The sequence below is a fragment of the Myotis nattereri genome, assembly GCF_964212035.1.
Source record: "Myotis nattereri genome assembly, chromosome: 12".
In the NCBI taxonomy this organism is placed as follows: Eukaryota; Metazoa; Chordata; class Mammalia; order Chiroptera; family Vespertilionidae; genus Myotis; species Myotis nattereri.
The window spans coordinates 39,309,864-39,333,004 of NC_138087.1; the positions used below are offsets into that span (position 1 = coordinate 39,309,864).

The 23,141-nt window shown below is 45.6% G+C and overlaps 1 protein-coding gene across 1 annotated transcript; it reads left to right on the forward strand.

Moving 5' to 3' along the window:
- Positions 1-2,831: 2,831 nt before the first annotated feature.
- On the forward strand, positions 2,832-18,627 carry FXN (frataxin). The gene is made up of 5 exons (XM_081103877.1): positions 2,832-3,035; positions 4,581-4,678; positions 8,473-8,593; positions 14,769-14,866; positions 16,892-18,627. Exons 1-5 carry the CDS (start codon positions 2,868-2,870, stop codon positions 17,040-17,042), a joined length of 636 nt encoding a protein of 211 aa, XP_080960003.1. The 5' UTR covers positions 2,832-2,867; the 3' UTR covers positions 17,043-18,627.
- The last annotated feature ends 4,514 nt before the right edge of the window (positions 18,628-23,141 follow it).

Consider the following 23,141-nt stretch of genomic DNA (forward strand, 5'->3'; position numbering starts at 1 on the left):
CCAAGCAAATATAATGGGCTTGCTTTTCCCCAGAGCTGAAGTCACCTCCTGGCAGGAAGTTAAGTGATGGGCTCTGAGTCAGAGCACTGAGCTGAAGCCCAGAGCCTCGCAAGAATGAGAATTTGGAGACTTAAGTTTTCATAATTTATGATGAACTGGGGATAGTACTCATTTTTGATATCCTGGCAAGTTTTAGTTTTATCATCTTCCTTCATCTGGTAAGATGCCTCCCCCCCCCCCCCGCCCCCCAACCGGCCAAATCATGTTACTTCTTAGCAATAGTGATTGCTCCAAGGGGTGGGCATACGATCACAGAGCCAATCAGAGCTCTCCCTTGGGACAGATCTACTGAAACTAGGGAAATTATTGTTTCTTAAGACCGCAGGGTAAAAGCACAGGAATAAAAATCAGGAGGCCACTTTGATCATGGGCACATCATTTAAATTCTCTGAACCTCCATTTCTTCATCTGAAATTAGGTGCAGGTCAGAGAGAATTGTATTAGCAATTGCTTCGCACCCCAGTCACCCCCTTACACCACTTTCTTTTGGCCCCAAAAGAATGCATTTCTATAACAACTTTGGCTTTATTTTCCAACAAGAGGGACACTTTAAGGTTTGCTATGAGAAATGAGAAGAAATGCTAGCCCAAAGTGGGGCTCCTTGGATGCTGTGCTCCTCTCTTCCCCACAACCCTCCCCAAGACCCTGTAGGAGAAGGCTCTTCTAGCTGTCCTCTGACTCTTCAACCCTCAATGTGCTCTCAGACGGAAGAACTGCAGGGACACCACTGGACACTGTGCTGTATCAAATAAATGTGCACCGTTGGAGGATGTCTGCCATGTAATTTTAGAAACCTGCGGGAGCTAGATTAAATTAAGCTGATGACCAGACCAAGTCGTCAGGCTGGGCCATTCTCGTTCCCTCATCTAATCAGAACTCAGCCAGATAATTCTAGTTCCTGCGAGACAGAGGATTCAGGAGAACGTATCTAGGCCAGTAAGTTCCCGGAGAGCAAAACACAGATTTGTGTTTATTTTCCTCATCACCACATCTCCAGCATTAGAACCGTGTGTAGGCTCCAATAAATACTTGACTGAATAAACTCTGACAGCCCGAGAGTGTCAGTGATTAAGCCAAGTTTGCCCAAGCAGGGTCAGAGTTGAGCCTAGACCTCAGGGACAGAGGAAGAGAAGAGAATAAATAATAACTGTTGAGGTCTTACTATGTGCCAGATGTTATTACCATAAAAATTAGACAGTATTTTACTTAATTCTTTCAACACTAGGTGGTAGGTACCACTATGATCCCCATTCTACAGATAAAGCTTACCTAGCAGGTCACAGAGAAGGGGTATTGATCCACTCTTTTGGCAAATAGTTATTGAGCACCTGCTATCTCCCCAGCACCATGTCTAACACGGGGGATACAATGGTGAACAGGATAGACATGGAGCTTATATTCTAGTGTGGGAGACAATGAGTCAGCAGGTAAAACACAAACAACAGAGCCTGGCCAGTGTGGCTAAGTGGTTGAGCATTGACCTATGACCCAAGAGGTCACAGTTTCTGGTCCGGGCACATGCCCAGGTTGTAGGCTTGACCCCCAGTGGGAAGGGTGCAGGAGGCAGCTGATCAATAATTCTCATTACTGACATTTCTCTCTCTCTCTCTCTCTCTCTCTCTCTCTCTCTCTCTCTCTCCCCCTCTTCCCCTCTGAAATCAATAAAATCATACTTAAAAACAAAAAAAAACCCCTTGCAATAAACTTACAAGCTGCAGAAACACAGAGGGTACCTAAGACACATTTGTGGAGATAGAGGGGTTGGTTTCAGGAAAGACATGACTGGAGGACGTCTTATCTGACATTGGAGTTACTAGAGGATGAGGAGGAGGCAGCCATGTGTTCCTGTTGTTGTGGCTGTGAAACAGATTCCCCAAACACATACGGTACTGGCTTAAACTCAAGCCAACATCTCTTATGCTCACAAATCCTTGGGGTCTGGAATCCAGGCAGGGCACAGCAGGGGCAGTTTGTCTGTGGCCTCAGCTGTAAGACTCCAAGGCTGGGGCTGGACTCACCTGGAAACCAGTTTGCTCACATGTCTAGTGGCTGATGCTGGGAGTTGGCTGGAGGCCTCAGTTCCTGTGTCATCTCTCTGTTTGGTTAGTTTGGATTTCCTCAAAATATGATGACTACTCCCCAAAGCGAGACTCCCCCCAAAACTACATCCCTTTAATGACCTAGAATTTATATTCCTTTGCAATATACAACCTAAGAAAAAAAAAAATTCTTTTAAAATTCTATAACACCTTAATAGTGTGCACTTGTTCGGGTCCAGGGCCTGTGCAACAAAACATCGCATGGATTAATTCATTTTATCCTTACAACCCTATGCAGTAGAAACTTTTATCAACCCCATTTTACAGATGAAGCACAGAGGTTAATGAAGTACACACTGGTCACACAGCTGGCAAGGGTGCAGGGTCCGGATTTAAACCAGGCGGCCCATGTCTGTAACCTTTACCGGCCGCCAAGCAGCTTTCAGACCTGCACCTGCCCCGTTCCCAGCCAGACTGCAGCTCCCACAGCCCTCCTGGTAGACTGTCTGCAGCAACGGGCCACCAGGCCAAGGTCTCCGCGCTCGGGAGCCTTAGTCGCTCGTTCACTACGTGGTCCAAGAGGGTCTCTCCGTTTTTGTTAAATACACGAGAAGTGCAACGCTGGGAAGTTCTTCCCGAGGTCTAACCTCGGACCGTGTGACACAGCCTACGTGGGAGCCCTTGAGCGCGGCGCCCGAACCCGCGGCCACTAGGGGTCGCCGCGGCGTCCCCGGGCGGGAGGGCGGAGCGGCGCAGATCGCCGGGAGCATGTGGCCGCTCGGACGCCGCTGGGCTGCCGGCCTCCTGTCCCGCTCGGCGCTCCGGGACTCGGCCCAAACCGGAGCTGGGACTCTGCGGCCGGCGAGGAGCACCGCACTCGGCGGCCGCCGATACCTGCGCGCCGGGACCGCCGCGGCCTGCGCGCCCCGCCAGGCGGTGAGTACCCGCTCGGCCGCCGCCCGGGCCGCGCGCCGACGCAGAGACGCGCACGACGGCGACGCTCTGCGCACGCGCGCCGCCCGGCTCCCGCGGGAACGGCGCGGGCGGCGGGCTGAGCGGGGCTGGGTCTGCGCGGAGCCGTGCCCGCATCAGTGACCAGCGCAGGCTGTGCTGTGGCTGTCACTGCGGTCGCCACGGCTGCTCGGACTGCTCCTCCAGAGCCAACCTTTTTAAACAAGCCGCCTGCGCTCCGCACCCCCTTGCCCTCCTCCTCGGTTCACCTCTCAGCCCGTGCCCTCTGCCTTCTTTCTGGCCAAGGGCATGATGGCTCACGAGCCATAACTGCAGCCTCTGACCCCTTCTCTTAGTGGTAACCGGAGTGGCCTTTGGAGAATGCAAATATTATCCCAACCCCTTAGAGCCCTTCGGTGTCCCCCCCGCCCCCTCCTCTCCCGGGATGAAGTCCAGTGGAGGGTGTCCCTGTGCCATCTCCACTTGGGCTGCACCACTTTTCTCTCCCTTCACAGGTCCCTGCCCTCCTGCCCTGGGGAGACCATCTGCGAGGCCCCCTCTCTAGCTCTCCACTCACCAGCACCCCACCCACTCCCGTTCTTTTCTCCCTGGCCATCTGGTCGCCATCTGGTCAGTAGGTTGGATGTAAGGCAGACTCGCTGGATGCTCAGCAGTTCCATAGTGAAAGGAATTCAACAGGTCCCATTGTCTCCTGCAGATCCTTCAATCAATCAGATCTGTCTGCAGTCAGAACCTCTTCTGGGCGCAGCGACTTCTGCCTCGTGCTGTTCCTCGTTGCTTGTTTTAGTCAAGTGCGAGGAGTGTCACTGATGCTTAGGGTGTCACCTGTGCCAATAGCCTAGATCAGTGGTTCTCCACCTTCCTAATGCCGCGACCCTTTCGTACACTTCCTCATGTTGTGGTGACCCCCAACCATAAAATTATTTTTGTTGCTACTTCATAACTGTAATTTTGCTACTGTTATGAATCGTAATGTAAATATCTGATATGCAGGATGTATTTTCATGGTTACAAATTGAACATAATTAAAGCATCGTGATTAATCACAAAAACAATATGTAATTATATATGTGTTTTCCGATGGTCTTAGGCGACCCCTGTGAAAGGGTCGTTTGACCCCCAAAGGGGTCGCGACCCACAGGTTGAGAACCGCTGGCCTAGATGGAGCAGCACTGCCCAGTAAAACCTCCTGTGATGATGGTCCACAGCCACATGAAACCATGTGATACTCGAAATGTGGCCCATGCGACCAAGGGACTGACTTTTTACATTTTATTTTATTGGAATAAAATTACATTTAAAGGCTGCATGTGGCTCATAGCTACCATACTGGATAGCAAGGCTCAAAGAGAGACTCAATATAATACATTAAAGTGAAAAGTTTCTGAGGCATACACCTGGAAAACTCTAACATGGCTACTCTCCAATGGAGAAGTGGTGATATTTAAACTTTCACGAATGGACTGTAACACTGAGAAATGGTAATGTTCTTCTTAACTTTGGCTTTAGGGTTTGAGCCTCTACTGCCTCAACCAGATTCTCAATGTCAAAAAGCAGAATGTCTGTTTGATGAACTTCAGGACAACAGGAAGTTTGGGCAACCCAGGGTAAGATAAACACACCTTCCTCATCAAGTGTCTCTCTTTCCCTCTCTCCCTCTTCCCCCCCACCCCCCACAACACACACACCAACATGTATACTACACATACACACACTTCTATTAACTTTTTTCCCCCTTTTACCTAGACCAGTGGTTGGCAAACTGCGGCTCGCGAGCCACATGTGGCTCTTTGGCCCCTTGAGTGTGGCTCTTCCACAAAATACCGACTTCTGCGCATGGGCCATGAAGTTTCATTCGCACTGTGCGCGCGTGCCCACACATGGTATTTTGTGGTATTTTGTGGAAGAGCCACACTCAAGGGGCCAAAGAGCTGCAGTTTGCCGACCACGGACCTAGACCCTGGGTCAGTCCTGAAGCTAGTAGCCACATCCAAATTTCTTCCATGGATGGAAGCCCCACACTGCCGTATTTTTTTTGCATCCTCACCCCATGCTCAGCTCTTTCCATCTGTTTTTGCATCAGGGTTGGATCCTCTTTTTGTCTTAACGAGAGGCCTTTGTTGTTCAGGGCCTTACATTCTCCTCTGGCTTTTCCGTCCGTGCGCAGCCTTTAATCCCCAAATGCTTAGCTTCATCCCACCGACCTGCAGCTGTGCCCGTTCTCTCCTGCGTCACCTTTTTCATGTCACACCAGCTAACAGCAAGGAGCCTCCCCTACACGGGGACACGCTCACCATCCCCACAACTGCAGGTGTTGGCCCCCCAGGCAGCAGGCTCACAGGACCTCGAGAGCGCCCGGCCTGCTGTGTCCGCGTTCGTTGGCCCCTCCACACAGCCTCCGAGCCAGTGCTGCGAGCTGCCTGTGTTAGCACCATTTCCAGCTCCTCCCCGCACAGACTCTGCTGCCGTCCCCTGTCCCTGCAGGTGGTCTCTGAGGCTCCGTGGGCCCTTGCAGGATGCCCCAAGTGCATCCCTTCTTCAGGGTCTACTTCTGGCTTCTTTGTCCTGCTGTGAGTAGGAGGACAGCCCATTTCTGCTATGGCCCAACTGGCTGCTGTCAGGTAGCACCTGCCAAGCTCTTGCCTTTGAACTTTACGCCTGAGTCAGCTGTGTCTTTATGTTCCCACACTCCTCAGGACACATGTCAGCCTCTGCTCCAGGTTGTCTCCAACACACCCAGCCAGGCCCACCACTCCCTAAGGAAGAGCCCCTTACCATCTCCTATTCAGTTCTGTAACCTTCCCCACATCTGACCCTTGAGGGGGGTGGGGGGTGGTCATTTGGCAGATCTTTCTGTCTTGCATGAATTATCTAACAGCCACTGGTGTCTTACCTTAGGCCTCCAGGAAACTCAGATGATGGAGTTGTCTGGGACACGTCTTGTAGCCTACACATATTTCTTCATAGAGGCACCAAAGCTCATACAAGGAATTTTATTAGAGCAGTGTTTTTATTGTTGTAATTCACATACCCTGAAATGTACCATCTTAAAAATGTACCGTTTTGTGGTTTTGAGAATATTCACAGGTTGTGCAATTTTCACCACTAACTCCAGAACATTTTTATCATTCCACAAAGAAACAGCATGCCCATTGATAAACACTCCCCATTCCTCCCTTCTCCAAGCCCCTGACAACCACTAATCTACTTTCTGTTTCTATGGATTTATAACAGTTTCTTAAAATTGAAAAATATGAGTGTCTCTAAGTTATACGTGTACAGCTTGATAAAGTTTTTAAAAATGAACATAGCATGTGACTCAAAAATAGCCCAAGAAGTAGAATGTTACCAGCCCCTAAGAACAAGCCTCCTGCTCGCGTCTAGTTATTAACCCCTCCCTGCCCCAGAGTAACGACCATTCGGATTTCCAATAGCCTGGATTAATTTTGCCTGGTTGTTTACTTTACATGAACTGTATCATTAAATATAAATAGGTTTGTGTGTGGCTTCTTTCAGTCACCATGATGTTTGTGAGATTTGTCCATATTGTTATATTTATAGGCATTTCTGTTTTGCTATATAGTATTCCATTGCATGAATATACCACAATTTATTTATCTGTATTTCCTATGGGTACTTGGGCAGTGTGCATTCTGGGGCTATAGGGTACTTCTACTATGAACATTCTAATATAGTGCATATCTTTTGGTGAACCTAGGTATGTATTTCTTTTATTATTATTAAAGTATAGTGTAGTTTTATTATAAAGTATAATATACAATATTATATTAATCTCAGGTGTACAGCATAGTGATTCAACATTTATATATCTTAGGAAATGATCAAGTAATCATCAATAAATCCAGGAACCACCTGTCACCCTACAAAGTTATTACGACATTATTAACTGTATGCCCTGTGCAGTACATTACATCCCCGTAACTTATTTATTTTATAACTGGAAGTTTGTACCTCTTCATTCCTTTCCCTTTATTCTGCCCCTCCCCCACCCCCGCCCCTTCACTTTGGCAAGCATCACTTTGTTCTTATATCTATGGGTCTGCTTCTGCTTGGTATGCATTGCTGTTGGGTATATACCCACGCGTGGAACTAACGGCATTTGTCTATATTCATTTTAGCAGATACTGCCCCATAGTTTTCCAAACTGATTGTCCCATTTACTGGCCCCTCAGCAATAAATGAAAGCTCTGCTTGCTTCACTTCCTGGCCAACCCTTGACATTATCTGTCTCTTTCATGTTAACCATTTTGGAGGTATCTCATAGCAATTTTTTAAATTTTCCCGAAGATTAACGAAGTTTTTCACTTTTTCATATGTTCATTGCATATCTTTTTATTGAATGAAATCTGTTCAAGTATTTTACCCGTTTTTCTATTGGGTTTTCTTTTTCTTATTGATTGGTAAGAGTTCTTTATACATTCTAGATACAAGTACTTTTTCAGATGCGTGTGTAATGCATATACTTTACCCCACTTTGTGGTTTGCTGGGCATACATTTTAATTTAAAAGCAATGGAAATCTCATCGTCCAGCTGAAGGGGATAGGTTGAGTAAATAATATAAAATGAAATATTATGAAAGTCCCTATGTGCTAAGATGGGACAATTTCTAATGTGCTTCATTTGTTCATTGAAAAGAATATAACATTTTTGGAAGGATACAGAAGAGGCTGTCATCATAGTTGACTCTGGGGATGAGGCTGCCTGTTTGGAAAGAAAAGCTTACTTTTCTGTTAGCCCTTCATATTTTTTTAAAAAATATTTTTATTGATTTTTTACAGAGAGGAAGGGAGAGGGATAGAGAGTTAGAAACATCGATGAGAGAGAGACATCGATCAGCTGCCTCCTGCACACCCCCCACTAGGGATGTGATTGCAACCAAGGTACATGCCCTTGACCGGAATCGAACCTGGGACTCTTCAGTCCACAGGCCGACGCTCCATCCACTGAGCCAAACAGGTCAGGGCAGCCCTTCGTATTTTTATTTTATTTTACTTTATTTTTGTTAATCCTCACCCAAGGGTATTTTTTCCCCATTGACTTTTAGAGGGAGTGACAGGGAAGGAGAGAGGGGGGAAAGAGAGAGACAGAAACATTGATGTGAGAGAGACACATTGATTGGTTGCCCCAACTGGGACGGGGGATCAAAGCTGCAATCCAGATACGTGTCCTTGACAGGAATCGAACCCGAGACCTTTCGGTGTGTGGGCCGACACTCTAACTACTAAGCAACACTGGCCAAGGCTGTTTAAATTTTCACTCTGTACATGTTAGCTATTTTCCATCAGTTTTATAATTCTAAATGAAAAATGTGGTGATTTGATGTTAATAAAACGGAGCAGTTTGATCGTATGTTTTTGGTGTGTTTTTTTTCCCCTGCAGCTCCTTGGATGAGACCACCTATGAAAGACTGGCCGAGGCAACCCTGGACTCCCTGGCAGAGTTTTTTGAAGACCTTGCAGACAAACCGTACACGTGTGAAGACTATGACGTCTCCTTTGGGGTACCTCTTCACTTATTTTCATTTTCCTGTTTCCTCCCTAAGAACTTTAGCTCCCTAAAATAAAGAATTCCCCTCCGGCAGAGGTAAGCATCCAGCAGCACGTGGTTAAGGGTGAGACCAAAAGGCTAGGTTCACGTTCCAGCCCTGCTCCACCAGGCTTGTGATCTTGGGCGTGTCACTCAGCTTCTTTGATCCTCATTTTTTGCTGAAAAATACAGATTCTGACGTGTCATTTGAGACCCATAAAGATAAATCAGAAAGGGACCCAGCATGTGTTTGTCTTATCAGGCAGGCATGTGGAACACTGAACGAGACCACTAGTTCTGAGTAAGATATTGCCTGAGAAATATTCCAACTACACTGACATGGGCCCCACTCCTGGGAGATTCTGATACAGTAGGTCAGGGTGCATTCATAGGACGCATATATTTTAAAAGCTCAAGTGAGATTCTAATGTGCATCCTTAGGTCCCACTCCTAGGAGTTTTTTTTTGTGTGTGTATGTGTGTTTTAAGTTCTTAAATACTATATTTTTATTGATTCCAGATAGGAAGGGGGGGAGAGAGAGAGAGAGAGAGAGAGAGAGAGAGAGAGAGAAAGAACATCAATGATGAGAGAGAATCATTGATCAGCTGCCTCCTACACGCCTCCTACTGGGGATTGAGCCCACAGCTGGGCATGTGCCCTTGATGGGAATTGAACCCTTGACCCTTCAGTCCGCAGGCCGATGCTCTATCCACTGAGCCAAACCAGCTAGGGCCCTAGGAGTTTTTATTTAACGGATATGGGGTCCAGCCCAGACAAGGCATTGAAGTTTTAAAGTTTTTTAAATCTTCTCCCCAGTTGACTCTAATACACAGCTTAAGCCAGAACTACTGGACTGAATGAAGCTTGAGCCCCAGATCCTGGAAGCCAGTGGAGTGTTGGTGTAAATCGACTGGCCGCCAGGTGGCAGGCCTTAGCCGTTGTCAGCCTTTGATTTAGAATTACTGTATTGCTTAGGCCTTGGGGAGCAGTTCTTTTTTGCCATCCAGAGAAAATCCCCTGCAGAGGTTAATCCTCTTGACAGCCCTTAATTAATATCAGGAAATGTCATGAAGTGTGCATTTTGGATTAAACCGTGGAATTATTTAGGACACCCAGCTGTCAGGCTAAAGTGATAGAAATACTGTTGGATATGGCTGTTGGAGCTCTGGATAGAGAAGGGACTCCCTTAGAGGGAGCAGGCAGCCTGGCCAGTGTGGCTCAGTTGGTTGAGCATCATCCCAATAGGAGCAGGCAGCAAAGTCTGGTTGTAAGGACAGCAGGGACTTGGTAAAAAAAAAATAGAGACAATGGGCAAGACAGAAATGAATGCCTTCCAGGCAGTTTTAACGGTTACCGGAAGCCGAGCATGCCGCAGTATCCAGGCAGGGTTTTAGAAGTGCCATACAGATAGCCTCATAGGGATGGCTCAAGCTAGGGAAGTTACAGGTCCCTCTTCTCCTAGCTACCAAGGGCTGTAGCTAAAGCCCTTAGCCCTTTGTGTGTGTAAGGGCTAAACTCTGCCACACATGCAAGCATTTATTAACAGGTCACAAAAACCGTTACACCACCTGTTCTTATAGGATTGCTGAAGCCCCACCTTGACCCAAATACTTTGAGTAAATGTTGTATTAGAAGCAGCTGTGCCAGTATTCCAGCAGCTGGATTCTGCTGACCTCACTGAGTCCAGCAACAAAAGCTTCTGCTCAGTGGTGGGTCACAGGACCTCACTGAGTCCTCCCTCCAGTGTCTCCCTGAACAGTGATTCAGCTGCTGGGCTTCCAGACCCTGTAGTTCACTCCTGCAAGGGAAGAGGCACCTGTCTGTCTGTTTTTCCAGCCAATCCATATACCTTGAGTATCATACGACTCACCAGAATAAAATTATTCCTGGCAAATTATTTGCTGAAGACATATAGTAGCTGCCTCTGTAGTTTAGGCTTCTGATTAAATACTTTGAAATGCTAACTATCCTGAGGTATGATTCCTGATTAGAATCTTTCAAGTGCTAACTTACATATTTCACATATAAGACATGTCAATGTAAGAAGCATTCAAACCTTTCGAGAATTGTTGTGAGTTTTTTGAGCCAAATTGACAATGATTGCCGGGAAGCAAAATCTCAACAGGTTGAGAAAAAGCTCTGGAAAAATGGCAGTTCTGCACCCTGCTGTATACATTACAATCAGAAGAGGACAGAGAGGGCGTAAATGGGTTACATGAAATCCATTGGTGATAGATTAGGGAGGCAGGAGAAGGCAACGCGGGGAAACTTCTGGAATTGGATAAAAAGTGAAATGATAGCCCTGGCCGGTTTGGCTCTGTGGTTACAGCATTGTCGGCCCAAGGATTGAAGGGTTTCGAGTTCGATTCTGGTCAAGGGCATGTAATTCCCGGTTGCAGGCTCGATCCCCAGCCCAGTCCGGGCGTGTGCAGGAGGCAACCAACCAATCGATGTCTCTGTCTCTCTCTGTCTTTCTCTCTCTTCTCCGCTTCCCCTTCCACTTTCTCTAAAAAGATAATCAATGGAAAAAGTATCCTCGGGTGAGGATTAACAAAATACAGACACATACTTCTTTTACCCGGATGGGTACAGGGTAGTTAACAGTCAATAATTAACTCGATGACAATGGGGATTTGTGGCCTCTGCTCTGGTGCAGTATCTGTCTTTTCAGGGTCCAGAAAAAGGAAATCACTTAGACATTCCAAAAGTATCTTATCGTGGATGCAAAAAGACAACAGGCTTAATTAAGGTAAAGATTGACTTTTGTCAGGGAAGATTCTGGCCTAGGACATGATTGCCTGCCGTAACCTGCTATTAGTTAGGACGTTTTCATTTCAGACCATCCTTTGTGGTTGTGAGGTCGCCACCCAGGCCTCCCCCGAGCTTGTCAGGTGGAGTGTAGACAGCAGAACACCTCTAACTCTGCTCCTTGAGCTTTCTTGGAATACAGTCTCTCCTGCCCTCAGGGCTCTGGGAGAAGAAATTTTACTCTATGCTCCTGAGTTCTTTCAGCTGCTCTAGTAAATCTACATAAGACAGATTAACAAGGGGAAATAACCAATTTTAATTAGATACAGACACAGGGGAACCCCACATATACGAGAGTCGGAAACCCCATATACATGAGAGGTTCAGGGACAGTTAAAATGAGGTATGTCCCCTAACCGGTTTGGCTCAGTGGATAGAGCGTCAGCCTGCAGACTCAAGGGTCCCAGGTTCGATTCCAGTCAAGGGCATGTACCTTGGTTGCGGGGATGTTTCTCTCTCATCAATGTTTCTAACTCTCTATACCTCTCCCTTCCTTTCTGTAAAAAATCAATTAAAAAAATAATAATAAAATAAAATGAGGTATGTATGGCATCCTGAGCTGAGAATGAGGTATGGCGCCTTGGGGCTTCAGAGGGGAGGAAGGTCACTGCAGGACAATAAAAAGAGCAAATGTTTTGTAATTAGAAGTCTGCCTTGTCATATAAATACGCCATAAAAAGTTATTTCTGGTAATAACTTTTATTATGGTCAAGGCCCCAAATATAAATCCCTTAAGGGAGAGGTAAATGTTTCTCTTGGGGCCGCAGGGTCTCCGTTGCCTTGCACTCAAAATAATCCACATGCCAAAGTGGCACATTTTGGGGAGGCCTGTTCTGAACCCCTCCAGGGTCCCTTGGGGTGTGAAGCCCTCTAGCTGCTCCAGGCAGACTGGTCCTCCCTCGCCCAGCACTCTGAGGATGCCTGTGGAGCACCATCACCCTGCATTCTAACTGTCTGTCTGCACGTCAGCTCCCAGGATGGGACTGACTTCTGGCAGCAGGGACGCTGTCCGTGCTTGGTACCCCAGCGCCTGGAGGAACACTGCCAAGTAATAATGTTGATTCACTGTGTCAACGAAATGGGGCCCATGTTCCTCTCCAAAACACACTTTCATTGATGCTCCTCAGCATTTATAGATATTTTGCCAACTTGCTGCTGGCCAAGTTGGCAAATGAAAGCAGTAATCCAGATACACCCAAGAACGCATTTGTTCTTTTTAGAAAAAAAAAAGAGAGAGAGAGAGAATTTGCTTATTGCCATGTTCTTCATGGACTAAGTTGCTGGCCTATTACTGCTAGAGAGCATGGGTTTCTTAACCTTTGGGGGTCAGGATCCCCTGTAAGAATCTGTCTGCTCTAGACCCTCTTCTGAGAAAAACTTCTCCACACATCCGTCTGCGCAGCTTCAGGGTGGGGGCTGTTTGCAGATCCCTGAAAACCACCTCTGGGTCTCAGGTTACGGACACTTGCTTCACAGTCATTATTCTTACTCCTTCATTGGAAGTCAGTGTCTGCTTTAGGAGTGTGGGAAGCCGCATATACTAGAAATCCCCTAACTTAATGTGCTACCCCGTATGTGTCTATTTCTGTAAGTCAGTTGGTGACAACAGGAATGGCTGTGTTTGCTTCCACTTGTGTAGAGCTGCCACTGACGGGCGGGGATGCATGAGCCGCGCCAGCTGTGGCCGGGGTCTGTTCTGATTAGCCGGTGCCTGTATTTCAGCAGCTGCTAAATGTCTCTAACTCTCTCACACACGCCGCCGCCGCCTTTAAATCTGTCCACATTCCCAAAATAGACTCAGAGGGCTACCTCAGGAATAGCAATAAAGAACAAAGCGGGCCTCTTCGTCTGGTCTATTGCAGACAGCTCCACATGCAGTACGAACTCCTGGAGAACCAGTAGGGCAGCCCGTTTCCTTCCTGCTCTCGCACTTTCCTTCCGAAACAGCTTCAAGCTCCGTAGAGGGGGGAAACCTAATGGCACACAGTGAACAGGAAGGAGGTGGGGGTGGTGCGTGTTGAGACTTTCTGCCTTGCATAACTTGGCCCTTAACTTGGACACAAGTTATCACAGTACCTGGTTATAGATGCTTCCGCTTCCTCATTCATTCATCCACAAATGTATCTTGCATGAAGAATGGGTGTGCTAGACACTGAAGATGCTAGGATGAACAGACAGATCTACTCACAAGATGCTTCAAGTAGCGGAGGGTCGGGGGCAGGTTCACATTCACATCATTCCTTTTCCCAACGTCTCTATGATTTCTCTGCTTCTTTTTAATCAGAAAAAAAAAAGGTTATTAAAAAATAATCCAATAGCATCCTCCCCATCCAGGCCCATCAGTTAGCTTATTCCTGGCACTTTCTCCATCCTTTCCATAGCTCTGTGTGTGTGTGAACCAAACACAAAATGTAAGAACCATTCGGGGCCCCTGGTTTGGACGCGGGCTCTGAAAGGCACAGGGAAAGGACCCCGTGGATCTCTGCGGGTTGTGCAGGGATGGGGAACAGAGAGAGGCTCCCTAGCCCCCCAGCCCCAGGAAAGGGAGCTTGGCCGGGTAGCTGTTTCCTTACTATCCCGCGTGTTCTAAAGAGACCTCAGGCCTCGGGACTGAAGGGCTCTTTGTTGAAAGAGTGTTTTCAAATTTAAATGAGCATTTATTGAGCAGAGTTGGACCAACTGGTCTTTTGAAGAAGTCAGGGCTGTTGCAGAGGAAAATAAAGCTGGGGAGGTGCATCTGCGAAGCTGAAGAGGTGCCTGGGAAGGGTCTGGAGTGTCTGCCTTCTCCCAGCAGCGTCGGGGCCAAGACAGCAAAGCAGATGGTTCAGTTACTTCCTTCTTTCTTGCCTGATTTCCTTTTTTGGGGAATGAACCTATCCTATCTCAGGTGTGGGCCACCGTGGTACTCCAGGAGAGCTGGTGTCCGAGGATTTTAACGCCCTTTAGCAAGTTCTGCTGGCAGCTGTGCAAACAAGGCAGAGATAGGCATACGGATCTTCTGTGCTGCAGCTGCAGTACCTCAGACAGGCCGCTCAGCCCCGTGTGCCTCCGTTTCCTCCTCTCTAGAGGGGAAGAGTGATTACCTTCTCCTTGCTGAGCTCACAGGGAAGGAGGGAAAGCACTGTGAGACAGTTTATGAGTAATCATGGTCTGATTCTGAGAGCAATGTTCTTTCTGCATGACCTTCTTCCTATTTCTGAACACCAAAGACATTTCTTTATGACGTGTATTGCGTCATAAATGAATGCAAAGTGTTGAGCTATAACAAAATGCAGAGCAATTATGATGACGTGATGACTTTTTCCTCTTTTCCTCACGCTTTTGTCCACCTGATCCCCTAGAGTGGTGTTTTAACAATTAAACTGGGCGGCGATCTAGGGACCTACGTGATCAACAAGCAGACCCCGAACAAGCAGATCTGGTTATCTTCGCCATCCAGGTACGTTCCGAAGTCCAAGTCGCGTGTTGTTAGCTTGTCGGAAACATGACGTGTGGACCGTTGAAGAGGGTGTCCCCCTCCGGCTTTGGAGCCTGTGTAAGCGAACCTTTCCTGGGGTCTGACAGCAAGTCTCCTTCTCAGCAGGAAAGTTCACTCTGGTCACGTGACTTCTGTCTGTTGATCATCTGGCTGCTGTACGCGGATATTGGGTTGTGAACAAGATCTGAAGTGAAAAGTGTGTAACTTGTCAGAACCCGGCCTGGGCAGGTTTTCTCTATTAAATCATTGCCCTGCTTTTTAAAAGCCACTTTTGATATTGCAGCATCTGAACAAGCTGTACTTTGTCTTCAAAGCAAGTTAAAGTTTGACCTCTAGTTTGTTTTGAGCATCTCAGTTAAAGGTTAGTTGGATTCCATTTGCAGAGTTGAGCTATGTGCTCGGTGGGGGTGGGAGAGTGTTTTACGCTGCTATTCCAGGCATTTAATCCCTGCTCCTTTTCCATTGATGTGCTTTCAATCTAGTGGGATAAAAGGTTGTGCTGAGATGGCCTGTGCTGCATCGCAAAGCCTGCGAACATGCAGGGAGAGAGGGTTCCTCCTCCTTCTGGCTGCAGTTGAAGTGGTTATAAGAAAGTAAAAGAGAGACGTCCACTGAAAGCTTGTAGGCCAACCTTTGTGGGTCATTCATTAACCCTTCCAAAGAGAACATACTGACTGTGAATTGGGAAAGGCTCAGATATAACCAGACATAGAATTCTTTGAAAGCCTGGTGGCGTTTGCATTTTTAAAAAATTTAACTTGTCACCTGCCCCAACCTTGATATCAGTTTTAGGCAGTTAATATACTGTTAGTCAGTTTAATAAAACATTATGCGCCCCCTCGTCCCAACCACATCTAGGGAGTATGCTATAATTCAACAAAAACAATTCCAGAAATCACTGTCATTTCTGGTAAGGCCCTTAATCACAAATTGATTGCTTTTTTAGCCTATGCTCATTTGAAGTTGAGGGGTTTCACCCTGTGTGGGCCAGTTAGCCTGTTCTCTTTGGCCTCACACAGTTGTCTCATTTCTAACCGTGGTCACGCATGAGGGCCGTAAATTTTTATCCTTCATCTTCAGAGGAACCAGTATGAGAAACTGGGTGGATCCGCTCCAGTCCAGCCATCAGCTCTGGGGATCTGTGGCTTTGTAAACACTGGGCAGGGCACCAGGAGTAACGGTGATGGCTCCACTAAAAGAACTCTTTGTTGTGTCTGGAAACTCAAAAGTCCATATCGTACTTGGACACACATACCAGCAACGTGATCCGACCCCCACCATGTTTAGAAGCATATACTTCTGGATAATAATTCCTGGAAATTCCAAGTTGTAGTATTTTTTTAAAATCTGTAATTCATGCCCTAGCTGGTTTGACTCAGTGGATAGAGCGTCGGACTGCGTCTGAAGGGTCTCAGGTTCGATTCCAATCAGAGCACATGCCCGGGTTGCAGGCTCAATCCCCAGTTGGGGGCGTGCAGGAGGCAGCCGATCCATGATTCTCTCTCATCATTGATGTTTCTCTCTCTCCCTCTCCCTTCCTCTCTGAAATCAATAAAAATATATATTTTTTAAAAGTCTGTAATTCATGATGGAAATCTGGAGAGAAAATCTGCCAAGCAGACATTTTCTTTTCTTTTCTTTTAAATAAATATATAATTGATTTTAGAGAGAGAGGGAGGTGAAGGAGAGAGAGAGAAACATCAATGGGCTGCCTCCTGTACACCCCCTACTTGGAATCGAGCCCACAATCCGGGCATGTGCCCCAATCAGGAATCGAACTGTGACCTCCTGGTCCATCGATCAACGCTCAACCACTGAGCCACACTGGCCGGGCTGTGTAACTATTCTTAAATAGAAAGACCCTAAGACAAGAAGGCAAATATACGCCTCATTAAACATTACTTTCTAGAGTTTCACTCTGTGGAACCAGTGTTTCTTCTAAAGCGTTGTCCTCGGGATGAGCTGTGTGTGCGTTCTGTCTTGTAGTGGCCCCAAGCGCTACGACTGGACCGGGAAGAACTGGGTGTACTCCCACGACGGCGTGTCCCTCCATGAGCTGCTGGCCACGGAGATGACGGAAGCCTTCAAAACCAAACTGGACTTATCTTCTCTGGCCTATTCTGGAAAAGACACTTGATGCCCAGCCCCGTTGGAAAGACAGTAGAAGCTCCAAAGCCAAGACCCAGCTTCCTTCTGCAGCCGAATGTCTAGTTTGTTCCGTTCCTGCTTTTGAGCGCAGTTGCATTGTGGGTAACAGCTCTGGGAAAAGAATACGTCGCCTGCCACCCTACCTCTGACTTTGGATGATAAATTTCCATAGCATTTTTGGACTTATTGTCTGATTTCCTCCCTCACATGATACCTGTATCTATAAAGCCTACATACCCATATATTAAGCCTTGCAACAAAGAAAAATAGTAATAAGGAAAAATTCTGACAGGAGAAATGAATTGGCTTCACTATTCTTCAAGGACTTAGTGAAAAACTGCATGAAGAGTGGCTGGCTGAACTCACCCTTGTCTCAAAATGAGACTCATTAAAGAGTAGCTTCTAAGTGTTCCCACGCCTCTTGAAAACATAGGCACTTAAGCCTGTTACTATTGAAGTTTCAGTGGCAACTGGGAATTCTCAAACCGAAGACCATTCTCTCTTTGTGCTTTGTGTCTGCCAGGGTGTATGCAGCCTGCAGGGGGTGTCTCGGAGATATGGTGCTGTTTCTCACATACATACATGTACAGCGTGTCCCAAAAATGTATACATGCTTTGAATAATTATTCATTCCAGTGGGTTAAATCTGAAAAGAAAGAAGCATCAGCTGAGGCTATCAGCTGTTAAAGTGTGTATACATTTTTTGGGACACCCTGTATATGTACATACACACATTTAAGTATGTTTGAGTGTATGTATTTTTTTTTTTTTTAATTTTAGGGTCAGTATAGAATCAGCTGCTGCAGCACAGGTCTGAGAATGCAAAAGGCCTCCCAAAGGCAAGAGCGGAAAAGGCATCTCCATGAGCTCATAGATGTTGTATAATAAAGGAAAGGGAGCCGAGGAGGCTCTTTGTAAATGGTGAGGGCCACCCAAGTGAGAGAGATGGTTGTGTTAATGCAAAGAACCCTGGCTCACACTTGGCTCAGCCCACAGTGCGGTCTCTGGGCAAGATTCACGTACTGGCTGGCCCTGTGTCTTCCTGTGTGCTAGAGGAGACAGTTGGGTTAGATAGAGGATAGTGGATTCCCAGTTCAGACAGCCAGCATTCCCGTCAGGCAACGTTGTAACAGCTAGCTCCATTACCTCTGCTAGGCGAGGGGTGGCAGGAACCATTTTTTTTAAAGCTTTAGAATAAAATATATGATTATTAGAATTACTTGAATGTCCACTGAATTCATGTTTAAAATAATAACCTGTATTGTGCCCTTACTGTGCTAATATGCTATACACTGAATGTTCTTGTTCCCCCAAAATTCACACATTGAATCCTAATCCCCAAAGTGATGGCCTTAGGAGGTGGGGCCTTTTGGAGGCGATTAGGCCTTACAGGGTGAGCCCTCATGAATGGAATCAGTCCCCTTATCAAAGAAGCCCCAGAGAGCTCCCTCACCCCATCTACCATCGGGGGACACAGCAGCCTGTAAACCAGACACTGAGTCTGCTGGGACCTTTATCTCAGACTTCCAGCCTCCACAACTGTGAGAAATAAATTCTGTTGTTTGTAAACATCCAGTTTATAGTATTCTGTCATAGCAGCTTGAATGGACTAAGCCTACAACACCATATGACCTCATTTTGATACTTTCAGGAACATTAAAACTCATCTAAAGTTATATCCATTATTTTCTTAGTAAAGAAAGATTTATTAATAAAACAATGTAAACAGCCCTAGCCAGTTTGGCTCAGTGGATAGAGCATCAGCCTGCGGACTGAGAGGTCCAGGGTTCGATTCCGGTCAAGGGCATATGCCCAGGTTGGGGGCTCGATCCCCAGTGTGAGGCGTGCAGGAGGCAGCAGATCAATGATTCTCTCTCATCATTGATATTTCTCTCTCTCCCTCTCCCTTCCTCTCTGAAATCAATAAAAGTATAATAAATAAATAAAACAATATAAACAAATGTTCAATAGGTATTAAAATATTTCTTTTTTCAGAAAGAACATTATTGTTTAGTTTGGTGGAAATTTTGAGTGTGGTTGGTCAGAATCAGTGAGAATATAAAATCGTGTGTGGCCTGGCTGGTGTGGCTCAGTGGTTGAGTGTTGACCCATGAACCAAGAGGTCACCAGTTTGATTCCAGGTCAGGGCACATGTCTAGGTTTTGGGCTCGATCCTTAGTAAGTGGGGTACAGGAGGCAACCAATCAATGTTTCTATCTCTATCCCTCTCCCTTCCTCGCCCTCTAAAATCAATTTTAAAATCAATTTTTTAAAAATCATGTGGTGTGTGTGTGTGTGTTGGTCTTATTTTAATGAAAGTTTCATCGTACCTTGGAACTCAGTTAAATGGCGCATTCATCTATCTGGACACAACATAAAACTTAAAGAGGTATTAATCAGGGGCCCTAACATGAAAAAGGAAGTTAGGGAATCAGCGCTCTTGATGCTTTCCTTATCGGCCAGCCTCTCAGGCCTATTTACTTGTACTTCACACACAATTTAACTGGTTTGATGACTTAGTTTCTAAGGCCCTGGGAGATTCCCACGCAGTGAAAGGGCTGCAAGCACAAGAACGGCCACCAGGGGGCAAATGAAATCCCGCTCTGACAAGCAAAGCAAAAGCAGGCAGTGGGTGCACCGGTAGCTTCCCTCCTGCCCCCCTAGCCCTGGAACATCATCAGTTACTGCGCCACCCATGCAAAGAATGCGTTTTCAGGAAAATGTTGTAAGCATTCAGTATAACAACAAAGGCAAAAAAATGTGTAATACAATTTTATTTTTAAAAATATATATTTACTGATTTCAGAGAGGAAGGGAGAGAGATAGAAACATCATGATGAGAGACAATCATTGATTGGCTGCCTCCTGCACCCCCCACACTGGGGATGGAGCCTGCAACCTGGGCATGTGCCCTGACCAGGAATCAAACGTTGACCTCCTGGTTCACAGGTCGATGCTCAACCACTGAACTACACCACCGGGCATGTGTAATATAATTTTAGAAAGCTTTCAGTTTCATTTTGCTTCCTGAGTGGATATACCTTTAACCATTGGAAAGTAAAACTATATAGAATGACTTACCTTCTCTATGAAGATACAGAGAAGAACTGGGGTGTATAAAAGAGAACCTGAGGTGGTTGTTTTATTATTTAATCAGAATTTTAAAAAATTAATCAAACTCTCACTTGCTTATTGACACTAGCCTCATTTTTCTTACTTGTACATTGGAGATGTCTAACTTGCAGTGCCTGAGCCCACACGCAAAGCACTCAGTACCTGACAAATATTGTTATCACGTGTGCAGTTTAATTTCATATTCAAATGTGGAGTTTTCCCATGAAGTATTATTTATCACATCCTCTACTCACCTCAAACTTAGTCAAAATGCTCATTTTGAGACCTTGGAGATGGATTCTGTTTCCATAGAACAATCTCTCATGCTCCCTACAATGCTGACTTGTACTCCATCTTCTGCATAGCTTCTAAAAACAATTTGGCCAACTTTAAGTTTGACCATTTGTATTAAGTAGTAGGTTTACAATATGTTCTTCAAGCTATACCTGCTCCCAAATTCTAATAACCCCATTACCACTTTAAAGCAAGACTATGTTTATAAATGTGACATTTGTGCGGATGCTTTGCACAAGGTTGCCAAGGAAAGCTGGCTCCCCACCCTCAAGGTATGCACTAAGATTAAAGTACTTTTAGGTTGTGTCCCGTTGAATTCTTGGCATGGATTTATCTTTTGCAAATGAAAACACCTACATACCAGATGGGAAGGAGAGGCACAGGTATGACATTTCATGTAAATTTACCCTGCTGTTCAAAACTATGACTTTATGACAGCCTTACTTTGTATAGCTGTGTTAGAGTAAGTAATGCCTTAAAATGCTTAGTTTGACTTCATTAGCCATGACACCCTAAGGATCCCAATTAATGGCCCTTTGGGAATATGTAAACCTGAGATCATTCATATCCTGATGTCTGCTGCAGAAATAGAATCTGAGCTCACACAGTCCGTCTTCTCTTCTTAAGAAAGAGAATGTACTTCACCTCCTGACAAAGTGGTTAGAGAGGGAATGTACTTCAACATAATGACAAACGCACAGCAAACATCATATCTAACAGTGAAACACTGAGAACCTTTCCTCTAAGATTAGGAACAAGACAATGATGCCCACTTTTGCCACTTTTATTCAATAATAGAAGCCCGGTGCATGAAATTCATGTCCCCTCAGCCTGGCCTGCACCCTCTCCAATCCGGGACCCCTCGGGGAATGTCCGACTGCCAGGTTAGGCCCAATCCCACAATTGGCAGTCAGACATCCCTCTCACAAACTGGGACCGCTGGCTCCTAACCACTCACCTGCCTGCCTGCCTGATCACTCCTAACTGCCTCTGCCTGCCTGTCTGATGGTGCCCTAACTGCTCCCCTGCCAGCCTGATTGCCCCTTAACTGCCTTCCCCTGCTGGTCTGATCACACCCTAACTGCCCTCTCCTGCCAGCCTGATTGCCCCCTGACTGCCCTACTGCCCTGATTGCCCCTAACCACTTCTGCCTTGGCCCCCACCACCATGGCTTTGTCTGGAAGGACATCCAGATGTCTGGTCTAATTAGCATATTACCCTTTTATTAGTATAGAATCTATAGATAGTATTAGGAGGCCTAGCCAGAGGAACTAGGCAAGAAAAAGAAATGAAATGTATCCAAACAGAAAGGAAGAAGTAAAACTGTCACTATGTGCAGATGACATGAGATTATATACAGAAAGCCCTAAAGACTCTACCCAAAACTGTTAGAATTTGTAAATGAATCCATTAAAGCTGCAGGATATAAAATCAATAGTCAGAGCTCTGTTGTATTTCTACACACTGAACTCTCCAAAAGACCAATTAAGAAAACAATCCTATTTACAATAGCATCCAAAAGGATAAAATACTTAGGAATAACTTTAACCAAGGAGGTAAGAGACTTGTACACTGAGAACTATAAGACGTTGATGAAAGAAATGGAAGATACAAATAAATGGAAAGCTATTTTGTGCTCATGAATTGTAAGAATTAATGTTGTTAAAATGTCCATGCTCCCCAAAGTGACCTACAGATTCAATGCAATCCCTATCAAAATTGCAATGGCATTTTTCACAGAAAGAGAAGCAATCCTAAAATCTGTATGGAACCACAAAAGACCCCAAGTAGCAAAGCAATCTCGAGAAAGAAAAACAAACCTGGAGTCCTCACACTTCCTGATTTCAAACTACACCACAAAGCTATGTCAAAACATCATGGTGTTGGCATAAAACAGACATATAGAGTAACGGAACAGAATTAAAGGCCCAGAAATAAAGCCACAGCTATATGATCAATTAATTTATGACAAAGAGGCAAAGTGGGTAGGGAATGCAACTCAACATAATAAAGGCCGTGTATGACAAACACTCAGTGAATATACAACAGGAAAAATCGTCTTTTGATAAATGGGCCTAAAAAATCTAGACAGCCACAGGGGAAAAATGAAACTGGGCCCCTATCTTATACCATAGACAAAAATCAACTCAAAATGAATTAAGGACGTGAACCTAAGACCTGAAATTATAAGACTTCTAGAAAAAACAAGCGGCTAAGCTTCTTGATATCTCTTCTGGCAATAATTTTGTTTTTTGGAATTCACATCAAAGCAAAGGCAACAAAAGCAAAAATAAACAAGTGGAACTACATCAAACTAAAAAACTTCTCTACAGCAAAATAAATCAGCAACAAAATTAAAAGCAAGATGAGAAATAGAAGAAATTATCTGCAAGCCACCTATCTAATGGGTTCATATACAAAATATATAAGGAACTCATACAATTCAATAGCAAACAACCCAAGTAAAAGCAGTGGACCTACATAGACATTTTTCCAAAAAGACATACAAATGTCCAAAAGGTACATGAAAAGGTGCTCAACATCAGTAATCATCAAGGAAATGCAAATCAAAGCCACAAGGAGGTATCACCTCACGTCTGTTCGAATGGCCAGCATCAAAAAGATGGGGGAAAACAAGTGTTGGCAAGAATGTGGAGAGAAGGGAACCCTCGTGCATTGT

Coding starts and splice junctions, on each gene's coding strand:
- FXN (XM_081103877.1), top strand. CDS start 2,868: ATGTGGCCGCTCGGACGCCGCTGGGCTGCCGGCCTCCTGTCCCGCTCG. Junction 4,679..8,472: donor GGAAGTTTGGGCAACCCAGG/GTAAGATAAACA, acceptor TTTCCCCTGCAG/CTCCTTGGATGAGACCACCT. Junction 8,594..14,768: donor ACTATGACGTCTCCTTTGGG/GTACCTCTTCAC, acceptor CTGATCCCCTAG/AGTGGTGTTTTAACAATTAA.